Source organism: Heteronotia binoei, chromosome 11, assembly GCF_032191835.1.
Source record: "Heteronotia binoei isolate CCM8104 ecotype False Entrance Well chromosome 11, APGP_CSIRO_Hbin_v1, whole genome shotgun sequence".
In the NCBI taxonomy this organism is placed as follows: Eukaryota; Metazoa; Chordata; class Lepidosauria; order Squamata; family Gekkonidae; genus Heteronotia; species Heteronotia binoei.
In genome coordinates, this window is record NC_083233.1 from 44,087,821 (window position 1) to 44,114,199 (window position 26,379).

General features: G+C 41.3%; 1 protein-coding gene across 3 annotated transcripts; it reads right to left on the reverse strand.

Moving 5' to 3' along the window:
- Window positions 1-42: 42 nt before the first annotated feature.
- On the reverse strand, window positions 43-26,379 carry PHF6 (PHD finger protein 6). Of its 3 annotated transcripts, none has more exons than XM_060248926.1 (12): window positions 26,129-26,372; window positions 25,493-25,628; window positions 18,616-18,803; window positions 17,910-18,011; window positions 16,528-16,661; window positions 16,288-16,331; window positions 9,016-9,173; window positions 8,733-8,876; window positions 8,307-8,411; window positions 7,258-7,391; window positions 3,216-3,348; window positions 43-2,889 (listed from the first exon to the last, which is right to left on the reverse strand). In XM_060248926.1, exons 3-11 carry the CDS (start codon window positions 18,751-18,753, stop codon window positions 3,216-3,218), a joined length of 1,092 nt encoding a protein of 363 aa, XP_060104909.1. In that variant the 5' UTR covers window positions 18,754-18,803; window positions 25,493-25,628; window positions 26,129-26,372; the 3' UTR covers window positions 43-2,889. The 3 variants fall into 3 exon arrangements, with proteins under 3 accessions (XP_060104909.1, XP_060104907.1, XP_060104908.1); XM_060248924.1 differs by having other exon boundaries at window positions 9,016-9,176; XM_060248925.1 differs by lacking the exon at window positions 43-2,889 and having other exon boundaries at window positions 2,971-3,348; window positions 9,016-9,176; window positions 25,519-25,628; window positions 26,129-26,379.

Here is a 26,379-nt window from a genome sequence, read left to right on the forward strand (position 1 = left end):
CATTAGTTTTAGCAACAAAAAGAGTAAATTCAAGACAGCAGGTTAGATGCTACATTTTAATGTCAAGATCATAAAATATTAAAGAATTCATGATATATTGGTTGGGGAGGAGGGCTATACCAAAAAGACAAAGTTATAAGATAGCACACACAGACCAACTACATGCAGTTTTAGACAGCTTCCTTTGTGCCAAGCAACACATACACTGCAGGAGACTCTTAAGTCTTAACCCCGCGGCTATGGCCGCCCTGTGGGTAACGCTGTGTGAACATGCGGGTTTGTACATTTTAAGGCACTTGGAACTAGTACACCTGCCAACACAACTTATGACACATACATAGTGCAATCCTAAGAAAAGTTACACTTAAGCTCACTAATTTCAGTGGACTTAAAAATCCTTTGTCTAGGATTGCACAGTTACACTTACAGCAAACACCATGGTCAACTTTAGATCACTGCAATTTGATACTATTTTCAAGAGTCATCAAAATGTCATACAAGGTACCTACAGAGCCAAATACATGCTCTTGTGGTAGCCAATGGCAAGACAGAGGATCAAGTTGTTTTTTTAAGCAAATTTTTAAGCAAACTTTGGTGGGTGATATGCACCTTCTAGCAAGGAAGAAGGAGGGTGAGGTGTTGCTAACAAGAAGTGCCTATGTTCTAGAGAAGGAAAATTAGGGGGGAGGGAAACCTGAGGCATTGCAGCCTTTTTTCTTATTTCCAAAGGGATCACAGAACTTAACCTGGGCAGCCTTGTATACTTTTTGCACTCAAATGACAAGAGTGGACAGGCTGAACATCTTAGTGGCTCAGAACCCTGGTACCTTCAAAAAATTCTGTAATAAGTTAAGTTTAAACATACTGGCAGTAAGCTTTTTTTTAATGGTTTAGAATTTTGTTGGCATTTATCTTGTTTATTTTGAACATGTTACAACTTGGCCAGAACTTTCAAAAAAGTGACATGACAAGAATAAAAAACCAACACTGATCTAATATAGTAAGAGAGATGTTTGTATTCTGAAACAATTACATGACTTTTTTTAAAAAACCCAAAACAACTCATGCTTTTGAAAGAGCGCACACCCTGGTAAAAATCTATTTCAGCACAAGTTGCGTCTTTAATCTTGACCATTACAATACAAAATTAAAAAAAAAATTGGTCAATGGCATAAGAGCAGTTAACAGATTTATTTTTTATAGACAACCTTTCTGCTAAATCTGAACTCTTCCAGGAAATTTTCAAACCAAATGGATTGAATTCCAGCTTGAGAGTCTTTGAAGTTCTATTATACAACAGTTGAGTCCCTTGAAACAATAATGAAATGAATTACAAAAAAAGGACAATAAAAGGTTAAAAACAAAAATCCCACAAAATTAAACAAGGTTTCAAAAACACAGACCAGGTCATGAAAATCTTTTGCAGTGTCGATTGCAAGTGAGCATCTGTCACTCTTCTGTCAAACTGTCGCTGTTGTTTTCATTTGCTGTGCTGCCTTACATTTAGGTGGTTTCAAAAGATGATAAAATCTGAAGTGAGTTTTGCTAGCTTGCTAACTAGTATGACTTTTTGGTTGTGTTTATAAACAATAGGTTTTTACAAGACCAATGGGAAAAACAACTAGAGGTAAGAAATACCAGGATTTTATGACATCATAACAAGGATGTTTAAAGTTGGCATAATGTCAAGCTAATCAGACTCCAGTAGAGAACTCAGATTTTTAACAGCATTCAACTTGATCTGCCAGGAAACTATAATCAAATACTAAAACATTCTCCTATAGTGGTCACAAGACTTAAAATAAATACTGACCTTTTTGTTTGTAAAAACCAAAAAGCAAAGAAAATCCAAAGTCTTATTCTGCATTCTTCTTACAGCATACAGGATCTGTCTGTGTATGCGTGTGTGTATATATATATATAAATATATAAATATATATAAATACACACACACATATATATATATTTGGGACAAAACAAGATGTGTTTCACGCAGCACAGAGCACTTGAGGTATGATGTCCAATAAGGTGGCTAACTTCCGTAGTGAGATTTGAGCAGTAACTTTAAAATGTAAGAAGTGATGTGAAGGGGGAGGGGGTGTTGTTGCTTCCAGACATAACCATTCTCATTTTCAGATGCAAAATGCCACAGGCTCTAGGTAAAGCAGGGAAAAGGCCAAGGAGGATGGTTAGGGTCAAGAGAATGAACTACAGCCCTTTGGCATGAGTACTGACGCTCACAGCTCATAGTCAACAGCTGATCAAGAGGTCTCCAGTCAGGAATGCTAGGGGTAGAACCCGTTGTCGTAGCACATGGTTCAATCATACTTCTGAAGCTGCAGAATTCTTTTCTTGACTGGATGCTTCTGCCATTAAAAAAGGAGGGGGGACACCGCTTTCCCTCCTAGCTCACCGCCATGGTTTGTGTGCGAAGGTCAACACAAAAATGCACATGTTCACCAACTTGCTGCCATCACACAGGCATGTCCACTTTGTAAATTAAACATACGACCTTCCCGTGGTACACAAATCCACTGAATTTACATATCCCAAACTTCTTATTCAGTCTAGAAAAGAGAATTTACTATTTCCACATCTGCCTCAGCTTTGACACTGTACACATTACATATCATTTATATAGCATTTCAGGAATTTTTTTTTTCTCCAGACACTGCAGACAACTAACTACGTTATATTGACATGAAGAAACTCTGCCGCTGATTGAAGGCTCACACACATGAACGTTTCAGGCAGTTCAATGACATTTTCTAATAGTTGGGCAGGGTAAAAAAGTTACTAACCCTTCTCTGACCTTATAAAGCATTTTTCTAAAAAGATTAGCAGTTATGGATGTTTTATTCATTCCCAGTTTTACTCTGTCCCTTGAACCTGTTCAAAAATAAAAAGACGATGGGAAAAGAGTAAATGTTAAGATAGCAGAAAAATAAAAGAGGAAAGCATATTACCAGATTGGACATTACAGCTATGTTTATTGGCAGAAGCAAGGGCCTTTCTTTTACAAAGTCAGCTGAATTTCAGAAATAACCCCAGTTCTTGTGCAAAAGGACTCCAGTTGTTGCTGCTGTTGTTGTTTTTTAAAAACCCAAATTTATTGGCATTATGCTCAGTTTAAAATGTCTTACCACTCTTAACACCTAGGTCAGTGGTACAGCGGCATCTCAGGTAGAGGGGCTGTCAGCTGAGAGCTTCCATACCTAGTTTCCATTGAGCTGCTGCTGCTGAGGAACTCCACTGTAGTCAGCTACAGACTTTTCACGGCTTTTGCTCTCTCTCTCTTCATCCTCTTCATCTCTTTCATCATTCCCACTATGGTTTTTACAGTAAAGCCTAAAGGATGATGCAAAGCCATGCAATACACACACACACACACACAAAGAAAAATCAAGTTATGGCTCAATTTATTCAATTTGTGTCCCATAGACTCAGAGCGGCTTCCAGTAGTTTTATTTAGCCCAGTAGCTGCCATTCAACTGGCTGCTTTGTTGACTAGCTGGAATGTCCCACATTTTCAGAAGCAAAGGCTGCTGGGTTACTCACTTGTTTAAGAGAAACACATGCCCTGCTGCCCCATGTAAATCCTTAGGGTGCCATAAGGCCTACTCAAAGAGGAGGGGAACAGGAAGTGTCAGAGCTGAGCCACATCTGAGCTATAACAACTACCTTGGCCCACAGAGTGCTGTGACCCTCCTCATCCCTTCCAGCAAGTGCATTTTTTTCTTCAGACCACAGACTGTCAAATAGAATGGCCATGAGAACACCGTAAGACACTATTCCCTGGCCTAACACAGTGGATCTTTTGCACAGTTAAGCCATATTCAGATCACACATGCAAATCTCAACCCTTCTGATGCAGTTAAACCAATGTACAACTTGGCAGCAGCAAATATTCAACTGTGACAAAAACAATGGAACCAAGGCAATCTCTGCCCTCTCCTCCCCCCGGCAACAATCACCCAGTGGAATGTTTTGTATAGTTACAGAAAAGGGTGTGGAAAGTGTTCTTTATTCATTCAAAAGCATATGTTAGGGAAATGCTGGTTAGAAATATCTGATAATAATTAAAGCAGTTTAAAAATACCATCTCTTCTTCATTAGAAAATTGTGTAATTGTGCAAATAAAAGTATTAGATTTCATGAGCTGTAGAAATTTGACATGATTTTCTGCTTAAAATCTCTGCAGTTAAGTACTTATTCATCTGTGTAGCTGCCCCTAGTATATCTGAAGAAGTGTGCTCACACACAAAAGCTCATACCTTGAATAAAACTTTGTTGGTCTTAACGGTGCCACTGGACTCTAACTTTATTCTATCCCTAGTATAGTTCAAAGAGATAACATTCAGGTGAACCAAATAGTACTCATTTATCTGAACGCTCTTCAGCAGCCCCACCTTCTCTTTTGATGACAGTTTTTTTTAACTTTAAACAATAAATCACAACAGCCAGCTTCATTTACACATTCCTAAAGTCTTGACCCAATTCACAGGCACTGCTACTGTAAAGGCTTCACCTTTAGGTACAGAAGACCCCAGAGTAATGGACATGGCTTAAACCAGCACAGCTCTTGATCAGCAACCCAATTTTAAGGAGGGATTCACCACCAAGTGAGAGAAGTTAGCTAATCCAAAGCAAGGCTGCCCACAAACATTTACAGCCACTATCAAGGTGAGAATTTGCTTAAAGTGACCTCTGGTAACAAGCTGAAATGCTCAAACAAGGAAAAATAAGGAAGGGTAAGTTTGAGGCTATAGCTGGCAGCAAAACCACCAAGGTCATCAATACTGACTTGGCAGAATCTGTAAACACACTGATCAGTGGATGCCCCCTTGTGGCCCACCTATTATGGGGAGCCACTAAGAATGTGTCCTGGGGGAAAAAAAGATTAATAAAAATCAAAGATGGATTTATTATTGGTTAATAATGTTATGAAACTTGTTGGATTTTGTTAGTGATATGGGGTTTTTTTTAACGTAAAAGGAATTTTGTTTTTTGAAAACGGGAATTTAATCCTCAAACTTAATGACAATGTGTACTTGCTTATTCTCTACCTCTGTATGTGTATATAAGTAGATGTTTATTTATGACCTCTCTGAAGAAACTGATGAATAGTGGAAATATATTCTCTATAGGATAGACTGGTCATGTCAAGGCTGTAATGTATATATGAAAATAAAAAAAAATTATACTAACAATGTCTCCTGGATAGGCTACTTAGGTGGCTGAAGAAAGTACAGCCATCCTTGGGAACAGTACAATGAAACGTCTGTATCTTGGATTTTTTGGCTAAAAATAAGCTGACAAATGCAGAGTTCAAGTATCATCTTGGCCAAAAATTAACAAAATGGACTTGTTTTTATTTAGCTTCTAAATAAAAGCATCAGCTGATAAAGCAGCTCAAATAAAAAAAACCTTAATGTACATGACAATGGGAGAGGAGATTAGCTGTTGAAATTCACATTGGTGGTGGCAGCTGCAAGCATAGACAGCTTCAAGAGGGGATTGGATAAACATATGGAGCAGGGGTCCATCAGTGGCTATTGCATATTGTTGGAACTCTGTCTGGGACAGTGATGCTTTGTATTGGTGCTTGGTGAAGGTGGGGGGGCAAAAGTGGGAGGGCTTCTAGTGTCCTAGCCCCACTGATGGACCTCCTGATGGCGCCTGGTTTTTTTGGCCACTGTGTTGGACTGGATGGGCCATTGGTCTGATCCAAGATGGTTTCTCTTATGTTCTAATGTGGCTTTTGGAAGGATGGCAATAGCTAGAACATCCTTCCAAGAGCCACACTGATGACATTTGAAGTACAAGGACAGGGACTCCCAGAATCACATCTGTAATGTGGGGCAACTATGTTCTACCTTACAGGGCTGATGACAGGATTGCAGAGAACATCTAGGATGTTCTGTAAAAATGTACACCGTCATCTGCCATTTAAATGAATAGCTTGTGGAAGAAAAATAGATCTATAATAAGTTAAAGCACACACCAACTTTGGCATCACAGTTCCCTCTAAGCTGTGCTGGAGCACACATTTTTAACAGGCTGCTCACAGATTTCTGTTTCATGGTCACAAGGTACTTCCCCCTCATTGGAAACAATGGAGGATGGAGGCACCTCCTTCTAGGTCCCTAGAATTGGATCTCTTGGTCCAATCTTTTTGAAACTTGGTGAAGCTTTTGAGAGGCATCAGCAGCTATGCTGCAAATCTGGTGCCTCTGTCTCAAAAAAATAGCCCCCTCAGAGCCCCCAAAATGATTCTCTATTACAGCCTATGAAAGGCACACTGACTATAATAGTCCCTACAGGCTAAAATTTTGAGCAGACTTCAGATGATGGTGGAAGACAGGGGGGCCTGGTGTGACTTTGTCCATGGGGTCGACTGTGCAACTGAACAATAACAACACAGGCTAAAATGGAGCCAGAAAATGCAATTTTTTGCACATTCCTATTATGTTTTTCAGTATGAGTTGTAAACTGCCTTGGATCATAGGGGAAAATGGGATATAAATATTTGCATAAATAGTCTGGGAAGGTTGGTAACATTTAAGCAACCTCTTGTTTGCTAGGTTATGCAGGGTTCTGACAGTGATTACTTCTTCTCTGTTACACTTGACATGTAATGCTGGTTGTCATATTTCACTAAAAAAAACCAAAGTAGGTTACAAGAGTTTTGACCACCAAGTGCTGGTATCTTTTCTAAAGCTCAGTACAGGGCAATGGTCTAAGACCAGGTCTACCAATATAGTGGAAAGAAGTGGGTGAAATTTAACTCGATTCTGTTTTCTCTTATAATGTTTAAATTATTCTTAAAATATAGTTTAAACATAATTTAAAACAATTTATTCTGAGATTTTTACAAGGTTATGGAAATAATCTAAAAAACTAATTTATGCGATAGTCAAATGTAGACTCACTCACAACTTTAATGCTACTAGTTTTTTTTCGCTCACAAGGTAGAATTTCTGCTCACAACACTGGGGAACTCAGAGGAAATATTGGCACTGCCCACTTAAAGTGTGTCTTTTAAAAATACACATCATCATCCTGGTTAATATTATATCAAGCCTACACTAGTGAAGAGGCCTATAGATTTCAGTAGAATTTACTGCCAGTTTTTGTACCATTTCAAGTAAACAGGCCCTGAATACAGGTTCTTTCTGATTCACAAGTCTGTCACTGTATCAGCTTTCAGTAATATCTGTTAGTCAAAGGTAAAAACACAACCAAAAGAGTTCTTACTTGTAAATTCCTCGAGACATATTCTCAATGTATTTTGCTTTGTCTTGCACTCCACAGTGGTAATGGTAAGTCTTGATACAAGCTTTGATTTCACATCCAATAGTTGCGCCAGACTGACTACAGAGTGTGCACTTCTGTTATGGTGAAAGGACAACAAGTTAACTGGACCTAATTAATACTTCTCTTTTCACTTCATTGTTTCCACAATACCCTGATTCTTCATCTCATGCTCTCAGAGAAGTTTCAGCAGGATACAAGCAATTTGCCAGCATGATCAGGGCTGGTGAGTGGGAGTCGGCAAGGTAGGCGGCCACCTGGAGCACCACCTCACTGCGGGGGGGGGGGGGGAGCACCACCTACCCGTCCCTGCTCGCATGGACCCTTATGCTCTTCCCGGCTCCCTCTGAAGTGGGAGAGGGCTGGGCACCAGTTGGGCCAAGCTGTGCGTTCTTTCTTCAAGAATGCATAGCTTGGCCCAACCCTCTCCCACTTCAGAGGGAGCCAGGAAGAGGTTGCCTGGAGGCGGCCTCTTTTCGGCTCACTCTGAAGTGAGAGAGAGGTGGACAAATGGCAGGCCAAGTCGTGTATTCTTGAAGAAAGAACACACAGCTCAGCCGGCCCTGTGTCCGGCCCTCTCCCACTTCAGAGGGAGCCAGGAAGAGGTCTTTCCAGCTCCCTTTGAAGTGGGAGAGGGCTGGGCACGGTGGGTCAAGCATTCGCACTTTGCATGTGTAAGTACAGTCCTTGGGGGGGTGGGGCGCAGGGTTCAGGCTGGGGCACCAGAAACCCTGGCGCCAGGCCTGTGTATGATAACAATGTATAAGACATGGAAGAACCTGTCTCAGCATCAACATGCTGAAAGCACCTGCTGAACCCACAGACAGAAGTCAAATATTTTCTCAGTATCATCACAAAGTAAGGACCCCCCAGAGTTCCTCTGGCAGGGAAGCCATGCTATGAAACATAGTTTTAAAGCAGTTTAATTTTGTGAAGATATAGCCAGACACTAATATTCACATGCAGTTACGATTCAAACCATAGAAACATACCATTCGCTTCCCTCGCTTGATTTCCTGAAGCACAGTTTTAATATCAAAGTCACCAAACTCTGCCCTTGATGTTGTTGTCAGCTGTACAGTGCCAGAAGAAAACAACTAAAAAGAGATACAGAAAGCAGCATTAGAAATGTAAGGTCCTGGTAACTTCAAAGCCTCAAGTGGGTGGTGCTGTTTTGAGATGGAACTCAGGACAGCCAAGAAACTTGGAAGATGGATGGGATAGGAAGTGTTCGCTTATCCTTCATCACACTAGCTTACCCTTGTCTGGACAGGACCAACAGTGACAAGCACAGTCCTGACCAAACAGTGGCACAAAGCTCCGATTTAGGATGTAGGGGAATTTCTGTTCACAACCCAAAGTCTGCTTACTGAAAACGTGTACTTTGCCAGAGAGTTAGGACAACACTGCTTGCTCACCATGCACTTATAATGTGCAGCTGCCTTTTTGGCATTGAATATATGAAGCTTCCCTCTAGCTTCATTTTCTTCTTCACCTGCATGACAGAATCCACATTTAGGTTTTGTATCATTGGGACTGCTTCTGTGGGGTGATCTGTCTCTCTGAAAGAAAAACACTTTTCTAAAATAGTATGCCAGAACAACAAATATGGTTTCAACAGAACATAGCTAAGCAATCTTAATATTCAAATTTAAAAGAAACCTATGATCATGCAAGAGTTTAAACACACAAACTGCTTACATAAGAGCTGCTTTCTATGTCATCTGTGCCATGTGAAGATGTCGATCGAGTGTCTTCTGACTGCCCTTTGAGACTCATTTTTCTGGGCCTTCCTTTACGCCCCCTTTTTTTGGGAGGTGATGGTTCCAATTCATGTTCATTAAGGCCTTCGCCTAAATCTGCTTGAAGAGACAAGAGAAAAGAAACCTCATAAGCCAGAATAATTTTACATAATGCCCTGTAGAGAATGAAGGTATGGATAGCCTAGAAATATGAAGAAAAGAGCAGACTAAAAATGGGGGCAAGCAAATTGTAGGGATCTACACAATGCCACCACATCTTTACTAGCTCAAGACTTGGGCAGTAAATCCAGAAGTTCTTTTCTTCCTCAACACATTTGTACTCAGCACAAAAAGGCTTCCAAAACCTACACCAAAAATCACCATGAAGCTAATGAACCAGCAGTATGAGAAGTCACTCAGTAGTTATACAAAAACAAGTCTGTCAGAACATTTCTTAAAAGCTATTAAAACCATTTTTTTGAAAGCTAGCAGCAACAAACTAATAAAAAGCTATTTCATGCAAGAGGCAAAAGCAAGGTCATCTGGAAGCCCTGGAGGAAAAAAAAGAATTTTGATTTGGCATGCACTACACTAGCTCCTACCTGGTTTCTGGGCCAAATGCAAACAAGTTCCTCTGACCTCTGAAAGCCTTAAAACAGACATATCAAACATATGGACCAATGGCCAGAACTGGTCCATCCAGAGGTCTTATCCATCCTGCAAACAACTGAGGGGAAACCAGTACAAATGTGGACTGGAAGGGCCTATGTTAGGTATTATACCCTCTGCTGAGGTCGCTCCCTTCCTCAAAAGCAGACTCTCCCCCCCAACCTAGAGTTGGCAACCCTAAGGGGCAAGGAGGGTAGAGGAGGCCCACCAAGTCCAGTGAGGTGGAGCCTGCTAACTTGCTGATCCAACTATGCACAGCTCCTTGCCTGCCTGCCTCTCTCGGCAGCCTGGGGAAGATTAGAGGTGAAGCTGAAATACACACGTTCCCCAGGCTCCCTGCATACAAGCGCTGCCTTATGTAACAGACTGAATGGAAGCGGGGTGCGAGACAAAGGTCAGGCATTTAGACAAGTGCACTGCATTTGCACACAGCAGAGGCAGGCACTGGAAGTGCATCTGTGCTTACACATGGGGAGTAACATTTTGGGTGGCTGGATATTTCCATGAAACTGGCAGGAAATAGAAGTTTGCAAAAAGCAATTAAAGTGTAGCTGGCATCTTTGGATAGTTGGCAGTGCTTGAAGATTGCCTGTGGTGCTGAGGAGCATCACAGTTCCCCTTGTGGTTAAATTTTTATTTATTTATTTAGGTACATTTATATTCCACCCTTTCCCAGACAGGCTCAGGGTGGATTACATCCAGATAAAAACCAGTCACTTACAATAAAATAAACCCCCCCAATAAAATACAATTAAAACAATAATACGACACAGTACTGCATTAACAAAGGCGGGTGGGTTCATAGTGCAGGTTGGAGTATAGGTTGGCCCGAATAAATAGTTCCGATGACAGATCACTATGGAGGAGGACAGCCGATGGTATAGGCAAGAAGGGAGGGACGCCCGCTTGCCTCAACAAAATGCCTGGCGGAACAGCTCCGTTTTACAGGACCTACAGAAAGGTAACAAATCCAGTAGGGCCTGTGTCTCCACAGGGAGCTGATTCCACCAGTATGGGGCCAGGGCCGAAAAAGCCTTGGCCCTAGTTGGGGCAAGACGGACGTCCTTTGGGCCAGGGATGACCAGAAGAAGTTTGTTGCTGAATTTGGGACTTTGACAGAGGAAGATGTGGGATTGTGTGGCTGCCTCAACCCCATCTCCTCTTCACAGACTGTTGACTGTAGCAGTTCATTTAAGGCAGGGCTCGTTGGGTTCCCCTGATACCACTTGGCCAACTGTTTTTGGCTGCTGCACTTGAAGCAATGGAATATAGAACTTCATGCTCTAGCTCATCAAAACCTTCTGAAATGTGTTAGATCACAGGTCACTATCAAACTGTAAAATTAGCCACCCTCAGTGCTATCCCCCCAGAGGAGATCTTCCTTCCCAGCAGCCTGAATTTCCTGCCCTCCTTATTGAGAGACGATGACTGCCAGTTCTTCCCTTGGCTGGAAGGACCTCTGAGACTATGGAGTTTAGTGAGGGTGGCAAAACAAGTAATTACAGCCTTCTTCCCTGACCTTGCAGAGGTTTTCTGGTTTCTTTGATGATGCTAGTGTTGAGGCTGGCTTAGCCTATATGGCCACTGCTATATCCTGCATTCCTTGCAACACAATACCTGAGATGGGGCTACATGAAACCTTCATTATAGGGTCAGATGGTTGGGGTTCTGAAGCATTAAACTCTAGACCAGGGGTGTCGAACTCTTTTGTTATGAAGGCTGGATTTTACATAAATGAGACCTTGTCGGGCCGGGCATGTGTATCATAAAATGTAATGCCAGGTAGCGGACATATAAACTTTATAAAGGGAACGGACACACAATTAAAGATTTTTTTAACTTAAAATAAAACACGCTTAAAATATTAGCATGCTTGCAATATTTTGTTTTACAGTCTCTGATGTCACCTCTTGCTATGAATTATTGCAGACAATGTTTGTGGTGTACCAGTCTTGAATATGTGCTGTTCAGGTGTGCACAGCTGCAAGTTGCAAACCTACTTTTGATTAACTGATATTCATTACAGACATCTCATGGTCAATGCTTTGAGTCTAAGACCCAGAGGAACATGAAGCAGCTGGGCATTGTGAGCTTTCGTACAAGAAGTTGCTTCATGTGCCAGTCAAGAACATGTGAAGGCATCGAAGATTAAGACCTTTAAGACAAGAATATAACTTTTGAAGGGGGGATCTTTTTCTTAATCAATTTTTGTTTTTTCTTGATAGTTAAAGGTACCTTTAATATCTGTTTTTTTAAAAAAAAAAATAACACTGGCGGGGGTCAATTATTGGGGGGAGGGGTGGGAGAAAAGTAAGATGTGGGGTAGAATGATGTTTTTTTTTATCTTAAGCTTTTTATAAGTTGTAGATATAGTTCTACTACCATATGTTACTAATAAAAATTGTTTATACTCAGAAGAACATGTGAAGGCATCATGGTACAGACTGAGGGCTATGTGTTTGTCTACAAAACTATACTCTTCCCCAGAAAAATTACTACAACTAAAAAAAAAATACAACTTCCCCCGCAAAAAAACTACAAGAACAGAGAGATAGCCATGTACAGTGGTCAATGTCAGCCTACTATCTGGGAAGTCTAAATTCAAGATCCCCAATCAAAGGAAAACGTGAAACAAAAATTAAGGAAAATTTGCTGGGTAATCCTGAGGTGGAATACACTTTCAGCCTAATGCTGATATTTCTCTTCTAAATAGTTCACTTGCTTTCCTATTGAGAAAGACTGGAGGGCATGAGTACAGTGAAAAAGAGGAGGGGATCCCAGTGACACCCATAACAAGCCCAACAAAACTCTCTCTCTCTGTAGCAAGGCAAAAAGCTCATACCTTCACTAAAACGTTGCTAGTCTTAAAAACACTCTTTGTAGCTCTCCTGATGGTGGGGACTGGCTCTTTCTTTCCTTCCCTGGGGCATGAGGAGGGTGAGGAGCCTCAGCCATTCATTAGAAGGAAGAGAGGCTTGTCTCAGTAGCTCTGCAGGGTGATTAATTGAGCCTGGCAAACTTAATCACACAGCAGAGTTATAGAGCCAAGCTCCCTCATTGGCTGAGGCTGCTCCTCCCTCCTCCTCCCTTTTGGAAAAGGGAGGAGGGAGAGGGAAAGGCTGCTTTGCTGCTCTGGCTTATCTGGGAAGAAACACAAAATGGCGACCGAAAAAAGCAAGCAAGGGAAAATGAAGCAGCCAGTTGCTAGAGAGCCTGATTGGAACTCTCTGTGGGCCTGATTCAGCCCACAGGCCGCATGTTTGACACCCCTGCTCTAGACCCAGGGCTTTCACCATTCGGATCAACTGCTCTGAGTACATCTTAAGATCCTCTGTTGGAGAGGGAGCTGACATCACCAACAGTATCCTCTGAAGTGCTCTCTCCAAACCCACTTCTGAAATTTAGTAGAGTGGATCCTCAAAGTCAGAACTATGATGGGGGCTTCCCCATCAAAATGGTCCTGGTGGCCTTGCCTAAATCTTGTGGGAAATTTTGTAGGTTGTCATGGGTATGGAGCATGTGGAGGTGCCAAGTGTCCTCACTGTGATGGCATAAGTGATGGAAACGGACCACACTGAGTTTGCTGCAATGGCCACTGACTTGGTGGCTGCATGCCCAGTTGCCCTTTGTCATGATATGGGTGCGCCTGTAGGAAGCACCTTGAAAACCTCATCCTCCAAGGAATCTGGAGACCTTCCTACCCTTCTCAATGGTGAGGGCATCTTCCAACATGAGAGTGGGTCTACATCGAGCCCTGATGGTGAACTGTGGCACCAAGGGGACTTTGATCTGAAGATCGTTGGTGTCGATGCTTGACTCTGAGTTGAGCAGGGAGGACTGGTGACCATGAGCAGGTGAGCTGCAGTTCCATGGAGATGGAGACTGTCCATCCTGAGGGGAGACTGAATGGCACTGTCATAACAGTGATTGAGCCAGACTGTGATACAAGTACTTGACTCTCTTTTTAGCCTTTTTGGAGGCAATTCCAACACTGATCTCAGGGCAGAGGATTGGGTTTGTGGTTCTGATACCAAGGGTGTTGGTGCCAAAGTCACTGAACGGGCCATTGCACCCTTGCCTGTTTGAGTCGGTTTTTCCCCATGGCAGACTGGGACACCCAGAGCTTTCCCCCGAAGTGTGACTTTAAGTCTTGCCACTCTGGCTTAATGGGCTTTAGGGGTAAGGCATCAGCAAGCCAGGCATGTGGCTGTATTGTGGCCCTTGCCCAAACATAGGAAGCATGAGGTATGAATGTCATTTCAGGCTATTTTTGCTCCACACTCCCCCCATTTTAAAAACAGAGCCATCCTACTGATTTGTAGCAAAAATTCTTTGCTGATCTTTGCGGGGAAAAACCTTGTTGGTACTTCTGAGGCCCAACAAAGCAGCTGCTTAGGAGCACATCCTCTCTTCATGGCAGTAAGAAGAGAACTGAGGAAGCTCACCCCCCTATCATGTGACCCTATGGGCGAGAAAAAGGGATCTGTATAGACAGAGGGGGCAGGAAGCACTACAGAACCTAGAAACTTCTTCAGAAAAGTTTGGAAGCTCTTCTCCATAACTGGCCAGCAACTATGCAGTCCCATGTAGGACTGCGTAGAAGCCATAACAATGAACAAATGAGCTTGACACCTCTGCCTTAAACAGGTCAGAATATCTGCTACTGCATGGTATCAACTATACACAACGATTACCTTGAAAACACTTTTCCCCTCTGGAGGGGATGCCATGTGTGGTTATACAAGACAGGACTTTTACAACAGTGGAACAAACATTGCGAGATTCCCTCCTGAGGGAAACAGAGCTCCATCAGTGGCTATCAGCCACAAGGTATAGATGGAACTCTGTCAGGGGCAAGTGATGCTCCGTATTCTTGAGGCTTGGGGTGGAGGTAACAGAGAGACGGCTTCTTGATGACACGTCATTTTTTTGGCCACTGTGTAATGGAGTGTTGGGACTGAATGGGCCATTGGCCTCATTCAACATGGCTTCTCTTATGTTCTTAAATGTCATCAGCCACATTACTGGCACTCTAAAAGCGAGCGAAGACATTTCTGCAACAGATGTTCTTCTGCACCAACAATAATTAAACTGATGAATCAGTTACCATTAACAAACCTGCTGTCAGCTGATTTTGGTACTCCACTGTTGCACTGATATATTTGGTTTTTTGCTTTTAGTTTTGATCCTTCATCATGCTTTATTTTAATAATTGTGCTTTGTTCAAAAGAAGCAAGGGCGAATACAAATATTTTACATGAAAAGATGAACAAAGAGATTTCTGAAAATCCAAAGAAGGGTTTTCCTAGACACATCTCAGCAAGAAGTTTCAAAGAAAAACTCCAGTGTGAAGTTGCCTCATTGGAATTTGCATGCAGACTAGCCATCCAAGTGTACTGACTGCACTTGTCCCAAAAGATTTGTTTTCGAAGAATGAGAGGTTCCAGATCTATAGGAAAGTTATATTTCAAAGTGAAACAGTATCTAGACCATACTGCCCTATGAACCAGAATGCATAGCAAGCAGCCACCTTTATGTTTCAATTCAGACGCAAATGGCAACATTCTCCTCTTCTGTTAATACCAGGTCCCAAAGCCTTATAAAAAGAACAACCAAACAGCTTTGGAAAACATTAAAAACCATGCAAATCTTTTTGTAAGTCTTCACCAAGAAATGAAGATGGACCTCAAACCATTTGTACAGCAACCACTAAGAAGATACCTCTACACACAAGTACAGTATTACTTAGTGCCAAAAAAGCTTATGGGAGAGTGACAAATTCCAGAGAAGCAGCTGCATTGGACTGTTGCAGCAAAGCAAGAAAAACCAAGTATATTACCAAAGAAGTTTTTACATATCAGAACCTACTTTGTTAGATTATGAAAAAGAAATACATATGCAGATGATGGTGTGTGTGGGGCACAAATGCATGCAACCTCATCAAAGTGGTACAACTTGTGATAAACTGGCAAGGACACTGAGCTAGCTAGTCAGTACCAAAACCATGTCCAACAGAGCCAAATGTGCCTATGAATTCCAACTCATTGACCTCATGATGGATCTTAGTGCCAGAGCATCACTTTGGCTATTGAAGCTTTGTGATTTTGTCCTCACAACTATTTCATATTTCAGTATAATTTGTACCTTCTGGTCAAATGCACTATCCATGGCCCAAGAGCACTTAAACAATTGCTTCCTCACTTCTGTCCCCACATGCTTTCCCCCTTGAAATAAACTAATGAGGCTATTAGCTAGATTCATGGATGTCTTTGAGAAATTAGTTTGGACACCATGCACCTTGCTTAGTCAGGTCTAGAGTCCATCACACCCAAATGGACCACTTACTTCATACAACACAAATAAAAACGTAGGTTGTCTTCTAGCCTCATTTGGCATTCTGCCCATCCTTCTTTCTCCTGGTGAGTGTTTATATTTCTTCCAGGTACCACATTACTAAACTGTGTTTAGCTTCCCATTATTCTGATTCTGATCTACTCTACTTTTCATGAACTGAATGTCTGCTGCACAACTATTTAAAACAATCGATGTTAAGTAATTTTACCTTCTGAGTTGTGGGCTGTTTTCTTATGTTTTCGACACAATATCCTAGGGGCAGAACATTGGAAAAAGTTAAGTCCACCAAAATAAGAGCCTTTTAAATACACTTAAATACGTTTATATTCAGCAACTACTTTGGTACACCAGCAACAACTGAAGAGGACAGCACCGACACAGAAAGCAAATGACCATTCAAGCCTTCTACATAAAAAGCAAAAAAGAGAAGTAAAATACCAATAATTACATGTAAATGCCTTGGGAAGGTTTTTCTCGAATCTGAGCTTTATCATGCAATGCACAGAAGTAGTGATAGGTCTTGTGGCAGGTTTTTACATCGCAGCCAATGGTTGCCCCTGGACAATGGCACAATGAGCACATCTGTAAGAGAAGGACAGTCTCATAAACACCAATGTTATTGCTTTCTGTCTCACTAACAAAGACAGCAGAAAGACCGGAGAGACAAACAGCTTACCCTTTACTATATTTTTCAGATTCAAAAAGAGAAGTAAACTAGAGTTGTATGGATCAAAGGCAGCAGAAAAAGCCATTTAACCCCAGAAAAGTACGTTTGTCCTACACAACTGCTTCACAGACTAGCTCCGCTCTACCATAAACTGCATTTCTGTTTATCGTTCTATTTGCTTGAAGCTAGGATGGGTTAAATGGACCAATGGCCTGACTAGGAATAAGATAGACTTATTATGTACGAAGTCATCATTCACATTATTTGCACAAATTCCACTGAAATTAATCCAAATTGCACAAGTATGGCACACAGTTAATTTGCTATCAGAAATACACCTAGAAGTGAAACAAGCCTTTGGTTTAGTATAACAGCAAAATTAACCTATGGTTTTAATGTAACTTGACAGTTTGAAGAAATTTATCTGGTTACAAATACACCCAACTTTTCTATGCTATGAAGTTACTTGATAATGCAGACTACCCTGTTACCAAAGACAACTGATGAACCACTAAAATAGTATTAAGGATTACACCTCTTTTCTTGTCAATTTGCACCTGGCTTTGTCTCAGTTAGCGGCCCCGTAGCGCAGAGTGGTAAAGCAGCAGTAATGCAGTACTGTGGTCTGAACTCTCTGCTCACGACCTGAGTTCGATTCCGGTGGAAGCTGGATTCAGGTAGCCAGCCCAAGGTTGACTCAGCCTTCCATCCTTCCGAGGTCAGTAAAATGAGTACCCAGCTTGCTGGGGGGGAAATGTAAAAGACTGGGGAAGGCAATGGCAAAACCACCCCGTAAAAACGTTGTGAAAGCAACATCACCCCAGAGTCGGAAACGGCTGGTGCTTGCACAGGGGGCCTTTCCTTTCCTTGTCTCAGTACTGTTTGCAGACAATAGCTCTCTGTTCATGAACATTACTATTCAATGATAAAGAGAGAACATATTCAAGGGGCACAGTAGTAAGTTAGAACAGATCTTGCTGTGTCAGAAGCAAAATCTTCAGGATGGGGCATAATGACCATTGCTCAGACACAGCCTCAGAACTGCACTAGTGCCCCATATAAGCAGGGGCACAAAGTTGGGATGTTGACAAATTCCTGAATATTCCAAGAAATTTCATTTTTAAGTGAAACTTCATTGTTTTGGTCTAAAAACAGTAACTTACCAGCTTGGTACCTCTCTTTATTTCTTTTTGCACATCTTCAATGGAAAAGCCTCCAAGACTCTCATTATCAGATTGTGAAGATACCAAGGCAGACGAGAACAGCTGAAAAACGTACCATGCAACAAGAAAATGAAATTTCAACATTGATTCAATTAAGGACAATTCAAACTTCTACATTTGACAAGCTGTTCAAACAAAATACACCACTAACTGAAATCCTGACAGAGCTGGTCATGATCCACTTCCAATTATATGGTGCAGCTTCACCCTGTGCCTGTTTATTGAAAAGCAAGTCCAGTGATTTCAAAGGGGCTTACTCTCCAGTTGATCATAGCATTGCATCCATTGGACAAAAGTGCATGTTATCTTAGCAAACACATCTTGCCAAATCGGAAGCAGGTGACATATGCACAGGAAAATATCAGTGGATGAGACAAGGAGTACTTAACCCTCCCTGCACCTCTGCAGAAATCCCATCTATCCACAACTGTTTTCCACCAGTTGGGCTACTTCAAGTTCCAAAACTAAGCTTAGAAGAAAAAACCCAGGCAGACAATGCACTGACAGAAGAAGCAGAAGGTGGACGACAGTCACTTCCATCTGCCCAGCCCCTCCTCCCAATTCTCCCTTACAAATGCTCTCTAACCACATGATGGCAACCCACTCTGAAAGCCCCACAGCAGTTTGTGTCCTTCAGGGCACTTACCATACATTTGTGGTGTGCTGCCACCTTCTGGTTTTCAGACATCAGCAGCTGCCCACATTCATTATCTTTATTGGATCTACAGAAGCCACACTTGCGCTGTCTCCCAGACCCTTTTTTCTGTCCAACTGAGGCTGACATGATTTTTTTTTTAAATCGCCGGAGGAACACCACTTCAATCCTTATGGCTGCTATGGAGAACAAAAAAGTACAAATTATGGTGTCGGTCTCTTTCAACTTCAACAGCTATTTAGCATTTCTTTGATAAAACAGCTTCAAGATTCACAGTGCCCCAGGGTAGAATATAGTGTGTGAGTATAATGTTCTAAATAAATCTACATACTGCCAAAGCACTAGCTCTCCAGGGGAAAAGAGTTGTGACAAAAGTCCAGAAAATTGAGTCCCCAAAGGATGTCGGAAAATTAAAACTAAAAAAAACAGGCAATAAGAAGAAGCATCATACACAACTGAACTCTGGAGGAAAACAAAGTGCAATATTGTTCTGTATTCTACTTAAGCTATACATTTATTTGAAGATACTGAGTACATTAACTCGGGGAACAGCAAAAACTCAAATTATGCATAATTCTTCCAGCAATCACAAATTACTAAGATTTAGAATCAAGACATACCAAATAGCAAACTGCTGATCAGTGATTTCTATGGGATATCTGTGCGATACAAAACATCAATGTTTGAACTTGTAATTAATCTGACAAGTGTAAACCTCACCACAAACATAGAGGTCCCTGGCCCTTTTCTCAAATTGTCTGTGAACAGGATGCTGGCCAACATGGCTGCCAGAAAAGAGACCAACATAGCTGCCAGGGAGGCAATCATACTAGCATGGCTTCTCTGAGATATAGGGCAGCACTATGACAGGTGTCTGCACAGCTCCTCCAAACAGGGTTCCCAACACTCCCTTGGGAAATACCAAAAGCTTTTGAGGGAGGATATGATGCACTAGTCTAGGTAGCCTGCCCTAGTCTCTATGGCCTTTACCACAGAAACTAGGCAAACTGTTCAAGGAATTAAGGCCATTAACCCCCTCCCCATCTTCAGCTCTAGAAAACTGAGGCCAGGGATGGGTACCTAATGCAGGCAAAGGGAGACCTATTTCCAGCTCGCCACTGTGAGCAACAACACAATCCTATCCTATCAAGCAACATCAAGATGTAAAGACAGCATGATTCTACCCTTGCTGTTACAATCATGATCATATGATTAGATCAGACATAGTATTATCAAACATTATTGCCATCCATGATGACTATGCACCAAAGAAGGAGTCTTAGACATTCTAGGGTACAGGGCTAGAACTCGTCCTAGACATGAACTTTAAAAGTTGCAGACAACTTGAACCTTGAGGGCAAGCCAAATAGAATGTTTCCAGCTCTGTGAAAAGCATGTTCCTACAACTTTTGTCATGCTACAACATAAGTAATAGTTTGTGCATTGTTTTGTTGACTAACCACAGGGGAATGCAATTCACTATGACAGGATTTGTGTCAGCAGGCAATCCCAAAAACATATTTCCACAATTTGGAAATGCAAGCACATTAAGATACAAGGCAAGGCAAAAAAGGGAATAATACAGTTCAGCTTCGGATATTATTATTCCTAAAACATTCTGAATTAAGCCGCTGCTTGTGTTTTTTATTCAGAATTTTATTTTCCTTTGAAGACTGAAGTCAGAACTCTGAAGAAGCTGGACATTTTCAGAAAAATATTTGTGCCTTATCAATAACAAAGCTTACTGGAATAAGGTACCTGAAAATTCATACTGACAATATAATAGTTTTTGCTATTAGCAAGATCTCTCTATTTAGCATATTTTATACTGTACCTAACACTTCCAGAATAAAATAGCTTTATTCAAATATCACAAATGCATGATGAAAATGTCATCATAATGGAAGGCTGAGGCAACTCATTTCAGAAATCAGTATGTAACCCTACAAGTTACAGTTCACCTAATAGATATATCAGCTTGTAACAGAGAGATTCTATTAAGTGTGAGAGGTAAAGATTTAAAACAAAATTAATTGCAGAAAGACTGTAACCATGCAAGCTTTATAGCTTATATTAATTCATATCACTAACATAACAGCTTGCAGTGAATGAATATCAATATGAATTAAGATAGAGAAAACTATTTGTATAACAGCCACATTTATTTTCAAAACATTAACAGGGGAGATGAAACCCTGAAGGTGGTGGCAGGGTGAGAATCAAATTGTTTCAGAGAAGTATTACATTCCACACCAAAGTCAGAACCACAATTTTTAAAAAGAAATAAAATGACATTTGCCCAAGACAATGACAGCCTCTGTTCCATCCTATTCTAACAACATTCTATCACACCTTGCATGACCGAGAAACAGAACCCAGGATAGGGCTCTGCAGAGGAAGCAGCAGGTCTGATAACTCAACAGCTGGGGTTCCCAAATGTCCAATGCCAGCAACACATCTCTTTCTTTCACCTTTGTAAGGAAGTCATTGCCATTTAACTCTTCTGAGGTAGCTGAAGTGTTGCAGTTGGGACACAGATCCAGGAGGGCAGCTGTGTTGGTCTGAAGCAACAGAATAAAGTTAGAGTCCAGTGGCACCTTTAAGACCAACAAAGTTTTATTCAAGGTATGAGCTTTTGTGTGCATGCACACCTCCTCAAACACCTTCCATTTTTATGTATCCGAGGAAGCATGCGTGCACATAAAAGCACATACCTTGAATAAAACTGTGTTGGTCTTAAAGGTGCCACTGGACTTAAACTCTATTCAGCTGGGACACAGTTAAACCCAAACTGAAACATGCCCACCATCACAACACTGAGTGGCCTGGCTCCTGCAAATTGCTAGGGGTTGCAACATACAAAGCCTATCTCAGCACATATCTCACCTGTCATCAAGGCAAATCCAAATGCACAAGATCTTAATACCATTTTTAACTGCAGACATTTTTCCCCATAAGCTATAGATTTCCTGAAAGGCTAGCACAAATGGAAATGATTTATTCAGAAAATATAAAGAGCCACTGTCATTTTAAAATGTCTATCCAAGCCTCTAACTTGAAATCTACCCACAAGACACTATGAAAACCTGAAAATATACTCTAATTTGAACTATTTTAACAAGTTTTGAGTCATTTCATAAAGCATATCAAAAGGTTTCCCCAGAAACCCCACCTGCAGCAATACAATATTAGCAGTGACAAACTTTGCTCGTATATACAAAAAGGCATTTCAGAGATTAAACACAACCCCAGAATTCCAACATTTCACACAAAAAGGTACTCAGGAACTCATTTATATTAAACAGGATCTGGACATTAAGCAATATTTATTTTAAGGGGCTTACTTGGGCGTTTTTATAAGTGCTCTAACAGTTTAAGCAAAATAAGCAAGCATTAAACACAGAACATACCATCACATAATCATAATCTATCCTTTGTCACCTAGAGCATGATACATTCTTGGAACAAACAAGCAAAAATATTTATTTCCCTCTTGAATGCCTGTTGAATCTTAAGTTCTCCTCATGGCCTCAGTGCACTTTACTAAATGGCCGATTCCTAAAATGGGGCAGGGAAAGAGGCTGGCTCTGAAAGCAGCCAGCAGACTCTATTCAGCACTGAAGGAGGGAAAGTAACGGTGATGTCATTCAAGCCCAGGGAAGGGAGGGAAATTCAAGAGCTTCTTGTCTTGCTCCATTTAGATGCTAAAGACAAGCTCAAGTATGTCACTTCTCTCAGCTTTGCCTTCAAAGCTTCCCCCAAAGAGGCCAAATACATGAGTAGGTTTAATTTCAAACTCCAAATTATTCAGGCTGTAAGTAAGAAATGTTTTGACATTTCTGTAATTTGCAAGAGCTCAAGACTACAAAGCATTTCAGTAGCAACATGGACACAGTCTTCATTCAGCAAATCGAGATGTCTTTAGACTCAAAAAGGAGAAAATGTACAAACTAGTCTTATTTTGGAAGCAGTTCCAATCTTTAAATGGTTTTCTAAAAATACAACACAAATTAGTCTGAAACCAGCAAAATCTTTGGTGGAATCTCAGATTAAACATCCTGAATTATTTATAAAATAAACTGTCTTCAGTGATGCACTCTGACACTGTTTTATCTGGTCATTCTTAAGCTTAACAAAATATTACAGACAATGCAGCCAAAATTAAACACTCAAAAATCCCATGGACTTTAATGAAGTAAAGCAAGTGCTCAAATTCTTTCCTTTTATTTCAAAGAACATAATTTAGATTTTTTTTAACATATTCTCCATGCATACAACTCATGAATAGCCTGATCCAAAACAGTAAAACAGGGCATGGTAATTTAAATATTCTCACTGCTAAATCTATAAATACTAGTATGGAATACTTAGAAATGGTGCCCTCACATAAAGCCATTTCACACATAACAGAGAAATCTCAAATTGACTGCTGGAACCATGCCTCAGACTCATGCTCTAACTCTTCCCACTCAAATGGTATCCCTCATTTCTTAAATTTGCAAAAATTATAATTTGCCTCCAAACTAGAATTAAAAAGCACACTTTAAAGTCTAATTATAAATTTAACTTAGAAAAAAACCTAGGTTTTTGAAAACCATAATTTGCCCAATTCAGACAGGAAACAATGGTTTGCATGACCCCAGAAGCAAAGGAGGAAAAGCACTGCAAAAAGATGGTGGATTGTGTATGACACCATGAGGCAAAACCCTCAAACAGTTAAATCCTGGTTTGACAATTGTGTTTAAACCAGCAGCCAACTGAAACTTGCCACTCTACACAGAATTGCCACAACAAGTTTCCAAATAAGCATTTGTATGCTGTAAGTGCTTGCAAACATGCACCGTCACATGTTACCATATTCCCCCAAGTGAAGAAACTTTTAAATAACCTGGGTTATACATACCCAGTGCATTAACAGCTGTGTCAGTGCATCACAAGTCATAATACTCAGGACTGGAGTGTATTGTCATAACAAAGGGCTATATGGAAGGTTGATAGGCAGCTTCAGCTCGTATGGAGAGCCAAGCGGCACCTGTACTTTTCCCACCCATGCTCCAATACCTGTTGCTGGTTCCTACTGTTGTCCAAGAACAAGTAAAAATGCAGCTTTTAAACCAATACTGACCTAAACCATCCAAACATATTTTGACACTCTCTTTCTACAGGTCCCATTGCTAATCCAAAGAAAACCAACAGAACACATCACACATAGGCATTCACAAGCATTTTCTCAATGGGCCTGTGTTTTTGGCATGAGTTAAATCTGATAGAACATTATCGGAGTATGGGGCAGGAGGTCTCAAAGAGTGTACTTATCAAACTAAAAAGATTTTACCTAAAGTTATGAGTCAGATGGCAACAGCATTATACCCAAGCATTTTAGGAAAAGAAAAATGAAAACTGCTAAAAAATATAACTTACAAGGGGCCTAGTTATTCCAACTGAGTTACAAAATGAACACAAGTGACAACTGGGGCATTTAGAAACAGCACACTCTAAACTGCAGTCACAAGCAGGGTTACACTGTTTTAAGTATACTGACTTCAGTGGACTCAATGCAATTCTGATGGAAATGGTACTGCTAATAACCGAAAACACTAAAAACCCTAAATCCTACCACCTACAGCTGGTCTGTTCTGGGAACCTTGTTTATTTTCTCTGCATCAGTGTGATCTTTCAAGCTTTCTTTGGCTGCCTGTATCAAGGCTGTCCATATCCTTGGACAAGGTCTTCCCACCCAAATTGATCTAACTTTTAGAGCTCCCTAGAACTAGTAAAACAAAATTTAGATCTGAACAAAACCCTGAAGGCTTACTAACAACCTTAAGTCAAGAAAGGGTTCTACTGTTCCCCTCAAAACAGCAAAGCCATAAGGAAAATGATACTAAAAACGGAGCAGATTTATCAACTAGCTTCAACCTGGAAGGCGGGGAGAGTACTTATTTCAATCAAACACTTCTGCTGCAGAATACTATTTGGAGAACCAAATTAACAACATAACAATATTAATAATATCGGAGCCAATAATTTTGGCTCTAAAAACGTCTACTAGCTTACCATTCAAAAGTAAAACTAAGACAGAAAGCGATAGCAGAATAAATATATAGGAGGCAACTGTCTTTCTGGCATACCACAAGATCACGTAACAAGGAATCTAAGAATCAAATCTCACCTGAGCAACAAACCTGCACTGCCCAAATACTGTTCTCTGGTCATCAAATCAGAAATGCGGGGACAGTAGCACTGAACTCTCTAACAGGAACATTATAAGGATTACATACAAATATTTTAACATTTGTGCTATATAAATGAATCTATTCTATTAAACACACTCAAACTCATTTTGTAAATAAGAACATTATTTATGGTGCAACAATAAAAATAAAAGATCCCCGTGGCGCAGAGTGTTAAAGCTGCAGTACTGCAGTCCTAAGCTCTGCTCACAACCTGAGTTCAATCCCTGGCGGAAGTTGGGTTTTCAGGTAGCCGGCTCAAGGTAGCCTTCTGAGGTCAGTAAAATGAGAACCCAGCTTGCTGGGGGGAAGGCAATGGCAAACCACCCCATAAAAAGTCTGCCGTGAAAATGTTGTGAAAGCAACGTCACCCCAGAGTCGGAAACGACTGGTGCTTGCACAGGGGACCTTTCCTTTTCCTAGTACTTAGCCTTACCAAACACAGTACAGTTCACAACTGAGCAAGCAAGATTACTTTGTAAGTCAGATTTTAACAACATTTTACATATCAAACATAAGAGAGCAACAAGAAGGCACACACAATCTGATCTCATAGTTTGCAAAATTGAACTCTTAGGGGCAGTGTCTGCAACCTCTCAGTGTGAGTCAGGGACACATCCATCAGAAGCTATTACCTTTGATAGCTAAACAGGACACTCACGTTCAGAAACAATGTACCTCTGAACACCAAGATACTGAATTAGAAGGGCCTTTTGTCATATCAAGGAGGGTGCTCCACATGTGAGGGGGGAGAGCAGAATCCTCTTTTTTCTAAGAAAGGAAACATCAAAACAAGCATGTTCTCAATTAAATAAGGGAATGAAAACGTTTAATATTACCACATACTGACAACTACACACTAAATGTGATAATACACTAAACAAATTCTATAGGTGTTTATCACTGATGATATTTTCGAACATTAGATTATTTAAATTTCTTCGCTTTCTTTGTGACGTGTTTGGGGACCCTCAGTAGTTTAAGAGGGGGAAGCATGATTATACTGAGTAATTACACACATACATACCTCCCCCATGGATCTCGCCCCCCCTCTCCCCCAGGCGGCAACGCGAGGACACCCACCCCCATTCTTTCTCACCTCCCAACGAAGCACGGGCGGTGTCCTACCCCCCTCCCCCGACTCAAGAACACCAACCTCCCCCCAATGATCTGCCTGAACGGACTGCGGCGGGGGGGGGGGAAGAGAATGGAAGGACCCGTTTCTATAGCAACCAAACGGGGGGGTGAGATCGGCTGGGCAGCGGACTCACCGGGCCAGACGTGGGGGGGAGAGGAGGGAAAACAGCCCCCGCAAGGGGAGCCGGAGCCGCCGCTATTGCCGCTCGCTTCAAAGGCACTCGCTCGCTGGGACCTTCCCTTTCATTCGGAGGGGCAAGGAGGGACGCTACGCCGCGATCTTACGCAAGCACGTTTGCGCGTAACGCACGAAGGCCGCGCGACTGGCGCCTTACGTCACAAATTCGCCCGCTCTCAGTAGCAGCGATAAGGATGCAAATCCTGT

Coding starts and splice junctions, on each gene's coding strand:
- PHF6 (XM_060248924.1), bottom strand. CDS start 18,753: ATGTCAGCCTCAGTTGGACAGAAAAAAGGGTCTGGGAGACAGCGCAAG. Junction 18,012..18,615: donor CAGCACACCACAAATGTATG/GTAAGTGCCCTG, acceptor TACGTTTTTCAG/CTGTTCTCGTCTGCCTTGGT. Junction 9,177..16,287: donor AACAGCCCACAACTCAGAAG/GTAAAATTACTT, acceptor TGTCTCTTCAAG/CAGATTTAGGCGAAGGCCTT.